The sequence below is a fragment of the Aquarana catesbeiana genome, linkage group LG05 (assembly GCF_042186555.1).
Source record: "Aquarana catesbeiana isolate 2022-GZ linkage group LG05, ASM4218655v1, whole genome shotgun sequence".
Lineage (NCBI taxonomy): Eukaryota > Metazoa > Chordata > Amphibia > Anura > Ranidae > Aquarana > Aquarana catesbeiana.
Window position 1 is genome coordinate 464,609,533 of NC_133328.1, and position 6,471 is coordinate 464,616,003.

The following is a 6,471-nucleotide window of genomic DNA, read 5'->3' on the forward strand; positions in this document are numbered from 1 at the left end:
GGTGGACCCCCCCGCTTTAACTAAAAAAATTACCTGTTGCAATAACTAAAGAAAAAAGATGTCTACTTTTATCTGCAATACTACAATTAAAGCGGGGGTCCACCTATCTATCGTTTTTTTTTTTTTGAGTCCATTCACACACTTTTCTTCTCAGCATTACATATTCACATATTGTGTGTAATATGTCCGCCTGTGTCAGATTTCGTCGGAAAGAATAACTTATATTATTCACTGCAGGTGGTTTCCATCTTCATTGTGGGCATTTGAAGCCCACAAGCAATTATTTCCTGGATGTGGTGAATGCTGTGCTCCCAGCATTCACCGCTCATTCCCGCACATGCTCAGTGGCATCCTGGGAAGCCTGAGACTAGCTCCCAGGAGTCTGGGAGAGGCTAGAAACACGCCTACTCCCACGGGAGGAGAACCAGGAAGTGCAAAGAATAGAAAAATAAAAGGTATTTACGGCGATTTAAATTTTTTTAAACGGCATGTCAGCATCTAGGCAAGGAAGAGAATACATACAGATATTGTTCAAAATTTGGGTGGAACCCCGCTTTAAGTTACTGTACAGTTACTGTAAATAGGTATATTTTATTTTTTATTTCACATCTAAAATTTAACTAACATTATGATTCTGGTATAAGAAGGGAAATTGATTCTGTGATGATTAGGTCATAGAGACCATGGTATTTGTAAATAAGGGTAACAAATTGGGATGGAGAGAAGAGTAGAGGAGGGAAGATTTAGTGCAAGGAGAGACAGATTTTATTATGGAATGGTCTGTTTTTGCCAGCATCTGCTGTAATAGCAGCTGTATTTACACAACTCCCAGCAAAGGTGGGGAAGTGGCAATAGGGGAGAACAGTAGTGCCTGCTACGTGTGACTTGTGTACATTGATCATATTTTGTTGGTATGTGAAGCATTGGCAAGGTTCACAGCTGGTTATGGACTGATGAGCTGCAATATATTTTTGTTTTTGGGGTTGGATATGTTTAAATTTACTTTTTTTTTTTTTTTTTTTTTTTAACTTCAGGGTAGCAGTACTAAGCAAACTTAAGTTGATATCTTATATGTAACAAATAAAAAACAGATACACAACAGGATCTGTAAAATCGATCTGTAGTAAAAAGCAGCAGACATTACACATTGTTATGCACACAGTTAACCCCTTGATTGCCCCTAGATGTTAACCCCTTCCCAGCCAGTGTCATTAGTACAGTGACCATGCATATAATTAGTAATGATCACTGTATTAGTGTCACTGAAGATGTCTGTTCCCACAAAGTGTCAGTGTCAGATTGTCCACCGCTCTATCACAGTCCCACTATAAGTCGCTGATCGCCGCCTTCACTAGTATAAAATAAAGCAAAACTCCAGTATATATGCCATCATTTGTAGATGCTCTAACTCTAGCACAAACCAATTAATATACACTTATTGGGATTTTTTTTTTTTTTTTCTCAAAGACATGTAGCAGAATACATTTATGAAGAAATTTGTTTTTTTTTTAAATTTAATATGCCTTATAGCAGAAATAAAAATATTGTTTTTTTTTGGGGGGGGGTTCCAAAATTCTCAGTCTTTTTTCATTTTATATACTAAAAACCCAGTTGTGTTTAAATGCCACCTAAAGAAACTATTTTTGTGTGAAAAAAATATAAATTTCATTTGGGTACAGTGTTACCTGACCACGCAATTGCCAGTTAAAGTAGCGCAGTGCCAAATGGCAAGAAAATGCCCTGGTCATCAGTGGGGTGAAGTCTTCTGGAGCCAAAGTGGTTATTTACTTTCAAGCTTTTCTCTATTATACAGTACAATTAGAAATTATACAACTTAGTTGCTTTGATTCATAAAGGTATTCAACGCTAAAGCCTGTGTTTAAAGTTTTTGTTGTGTTTTTTTTTTTTTTGTTGCTGTGTATATATACTCTAACATTTTATGTTGGTGTAATAATCATTTTCAAATATTTAAACAACCTGAAGTTGTGTTTGGCCTGACCATATCAGTGTTAACCCTCTGTCTGCATTTATCACATGTTTAGTAACATGCTATTTAAACCAATCACTGCATTGTGCTGTGGATGTAAAACAAACTCACTTGGCTGTGGTTTGGCTTTTATTTACTGTTCTGTGGGCATTTTATACTGCTGCTAAGTATATAATAAAGGAAAATGCATTTGAATTTTTTTTCAGAGTGCATTTTTATTTACAACTGTTATAGTTGAAAGCTGTATTATTAATAAAATAGTTTCAGGGCTGCCAGTTTGTCAAATTTTTGCTAAAGATTATCTGAGATGCTAGATTTATTTTCTCTGCCTGTGATTTATCTAGAGTGAGAATGTTGATTTCCAACTGTGCTGTTATAACTGTTCCTTTCTTTTGCCTGCAGGAGTAATGTAGCTTGAAAGCAAGCTCAGACATGTACACCGTTAGGAATACGAGCACCTCTGTGGAGCGACAGACAGAATCTGGCTGACTTCTGTCTGGGGAAAATTACAGTCCTGAAGGATTTAGCTTGACCATTTATAAAGACATCGGCAGACATATCTTCCCATTAAAAGCAATGCAGCTGAGCATAATTAAACCAGTATTGCATGAAGCAAGTAAAAAGACAGCAGTTTTTTTATTTTACATGTCTAAGTTTCCGGCTATATCTGCACGTTCACACACACACCACAATACTATAATACGTGAACTTAAATGTAATGCATAAGCAGTCCATGCCTTCTTTTGAACAAAGTATAATTTGTTAGTTGGTAAGCCTTTGTTTACAAAAAGTAAAAAAACAAAAAAAAAATTATCATAAAATCCTAGAAGCTGTGTAGGTACAGAGTATTATGTTAGGATACACATTATACGTGCCAATAACACACTTTATTCGGTACACAACTTGAATACTTCATATGTTTGGTTTTATTACTATGACCCTATACAAATCCTTAAATCTTGTGAAACTATTTAAATGCTGAAAAAGTGTGCTTTGTATATCCAATTTAATTACAAATCGGGCAGTGATTATTTTAGTATTATAACTTGAAATCGAGATTTTTTTTTTTTTTTTTTATGTTGCCAGCGTTGTTAAACCTAGATGTGTACATCATGTAAAGTTCCTTTAAAGAACACACGTTTCATTAGTTTACGTAAGAACAGAATTTTTTGGCATAACTTTTTTTTTATTGTTTTGTTTATGTACTTGTCAGTGGCATACCTTTTTATTTTAGAATCTACTCTTCATCTAATACCTAGCTGAGAGCCAAGCCTTAACCTGTACAGAAACCCCCCACCTTATACATATATATATATATATATATTTATATATATAGCGTTCCAATCCCTGCAAATAATTCCATTACACTGTCTGCTGCATCACACATGGCGAATGTTTGTTTCTGCATAGTGAAATAAAAATGACTAAAAACTGCATTGACTATGTTGGGGAAAAAAGTATTGTGCTTTTCTAATTTGCACCAGCCATGGTTTCCATTCAAAATAAACCACAGATGTAATTTCAAATCTCTTGGAAATCAATTGCGTTTTGCAGCTAATCAAATTAAAAATTAAGAAATTTTTATCTTGTGTTTTTGTTTGTTGACTTTGCTTCTGAGCCTTTTTTTCTACTTTTTCTTTTCCTTTTTGAAAATGTATGTGCATCACTTTTTTTTACTTTTTTTTTTGTATGTACAATGTTTTTATTTATATAAATGTTGTCTTTATTATTTTCAGGACTAAAAAAATCTATAAAATGGTTTTAATTTTTTGTGCTGAAATATTACATATGAATATTTCATAAATGCAATTTGTAGCCAGCAGGTGCATCTCCCAACTACTTTACACGTTTACCAGGTTACCATAACTATTTCACACAGAAAAAAATCTGTGTATATAAAATAAGAGCTGAAGCTCAGGGTGCACAAAGCTGCACTGCTCTGTACAGAGTTTCAACTGGAGAGACATGCTCTGAAATAAAAAGAAAAAAAAAAGCCACTAGTGTGTTTTGTTTAAAAAAGTCTTTGCACCCTGTATGGAATGTTACATTTTATGATACCGGGGATATACACTGATCAAAGTGTAAACCTTGTAGGAGTTTAAAGCTTTTGATTTGTAAATTAGTTATATAAAGTACCCCAAATAAACAATTGATCGGAAACAATTTTTTCAATCACATCTTTGAGGTATGCCTTCCGCTTGGAACAATACATTGATTCTTTTAGGTGTTGAATAGAAGATTTCATGATTAACATTTTTTTCAGAACTGTAATCTGGTCTGTTAAATGTTTTGGTTCTGTCAGTAATGGCCGAAAGTGTGTATGAGGACAAAACAAGATTTTATGGGCCTATGGTCCAGGTCGATGCCTGCCTTGTGCTTGGCAAGTGAGGGCTGCCTTATGAGGTCGAACATGACCTTGTTTAAAAAAAATAAATAAATAAAATGTGTTCATGAGTGGTATTACAATTAGATGCCATTCTAATAACTTGTATGGTCTGGCCATTATAATGCTCTTTACTAGAACCAGTAGACTGCATACCATATCCAGAGGACCCACATACCATCACTCCATCTGTAATCAATGTATAGTATTATGAAATCACTGATGTATTTGTTCTTTTTTAAAGTATAACTGGTTTTTGATAGTTTGCAGAGGGATTAGAATGTGTGTCAGTTTTTATTGCTGTCTGTGCCCCCATTAAGGAGATTTACCCTTTCTATTTGTCCTGTTTACCATTATCATTGAAAGTAAAAGAAAATCACAAATTTTGGCTTGTCCCCAGAAAAATAGAGGGGACATCTTCCAATTGGGACACTGGTTTGACCCTGGGGGTCCCCAAGAATTTCCATAATTTCCAGGGATTTCCTCTCGCTTCCTGTTTGGCTATGGGACAGAAAGTGAAAGGAAATCTCCACAATGGGACACAGATGGCAAAAAAAATCTGACGGGTTATAACCCTCCCTTGTGCTATCCAAAATGGGGAAAAAAAAAGTTTTGCCTAGATTTCTACTTTAAGGTAAGCTGTTTATGGTGAGATTGATCCAAACAGAATAAGGACTCATCATTGAACACTTTGTCCACACTCCATTGTCCATTTCTCCTTAGCCTTACATAAGGTCAGCTATTCTCTGCATCTGATTTGTTGTAAGAAATGAACATTTTGTATGGGAAATAAAAGTCCTGCTTCAAAAAAAAAAAAAAAAAAAAAAAATCCATTGGGATGACTAGGGATAAGGTTTCAGACAGCAAGCGGCTGGTGTCAGTGAGCGGCGCACCAGATGTGATGTCATAGATCCCAGCCCTCTAAACTTCCTTTGCTGTCTGTCACATGACTTGGAAACAGGGCCACGCCCGAAACACGTCATGATGGCTCTACCTATCCAGCTTGCGTTTCACTTCCAGCTCCATCCAACCACCTGTGGGCCAAGCGTCTTTCCAGGATCTATGACATCACATCCGGCATGCCACTCGCTGACACTGGATGCTTGCTGTCTGTTGCTCTGCTACTAGTGGTGGGCTTCTCTGCACTACTTCATCCCTAACCATCGGGACCTGCATTCCTGTGCCACCCGGGCAGAGATTCTCCTCTACCCACCGCAGCACTGGACCCGGATCATAGGAGATTGTAATCTTTTACAGTGGAAAGGTCTCTGTTAAGTGAGCGCATCCAGCTATCACACGTCTTTGTATCTTTGTATTCTGGAACATTGACTGCTTGTTTTAACCTAATAAATAATCTTATGCTTACACTTGAATTTGTGGCACAGTCACTATTATTTGTAATCCTGGGACTGAATGCTGCTAGTCTACCTCCTAAAAGTACACCCCTGAGCGTTGGACTTTTAGGAATTGTTTGGTTGAACAATCGTGTTTATTTTTTTTTATTTTTTTTTTATTTTTTACATACGGTCACCAGTGCAATACAGCATCATATGACTGATGTGGCAGTGATCAGGTGAAGCTGTGAACACTAGTGATCTGTAATTGGCTACAGCTAATTACGTGGTACAGGGTGCTGGGATTGGCCCAGGTACCACGTGATAGCTGTGGGCCAATCACAGCTGTTATGAATTCATTCGAGTACCGGGATCCACAGTCCACTGTGTCCAGTGAACACAGTGGTCATGGGGGAGGGTGCTGCGCTCTCTTTAGCCTGAGCAGGCAAATTCACATACGTGTACATGATTTTGCCTGCACGTGTAAACCTGCTGCAGTATATGTACTGTGGCTGGTCGGCAAGTGGTTAACCTGTTTTTGCTAGCCCTTTCTCTTTATTTTTCAAGATTTTTCTTCCTCAACTTAGCATGTCAGGCCCAGCAGCAGGAGCTACCTCAAATACATAGGTCACGGAGTGTCATTAAAAATCCCACATTTCCCACCGGTTTCCACTGTGGAAGTGGTTACTGCTGTGGCGCTGCTATCTGCTGGGTGGAATCGTAGACCAGATTCAAACCTAGGATTCCAGTGCTGCAAAGAAAGGCAA

At 37.2% G+C, this 6,471-nt stretch overlaps 1 protein-coding gene across 26 annotated transcripts in view; it reads left to right on the plus strand.

Annotated features, from left to right (window-relative positions):
* EPB41L3 (erythrocyte membrane protein band 4.1 like 3) overlaps positions 1-5,735 on the plus strand; it is a 291,386-nt gene extending 285,651 nt beyond the window's left edge. For all 26 annotated transcript variants that reach the window (XM_073631385.1, XM_073631386.1, XM_073631383.1 and 23 more), the window contains one exon: positions 2,390-5,735. Coding sequence is in view for 2 of the 26 variants with exons in the window: in XM_073631390.1 (XP_073487491.1) it covers positions 2,390-2,395 (6 nt within the window). In the remaining 24 variants the exon portion in view is untranslated. The remainder of the gene's footprint in view (positions 1-2,389) is intronic.
* The last annotated feature ends 736 nt before the right edge of the window (positions 5,736-6,471 follow it).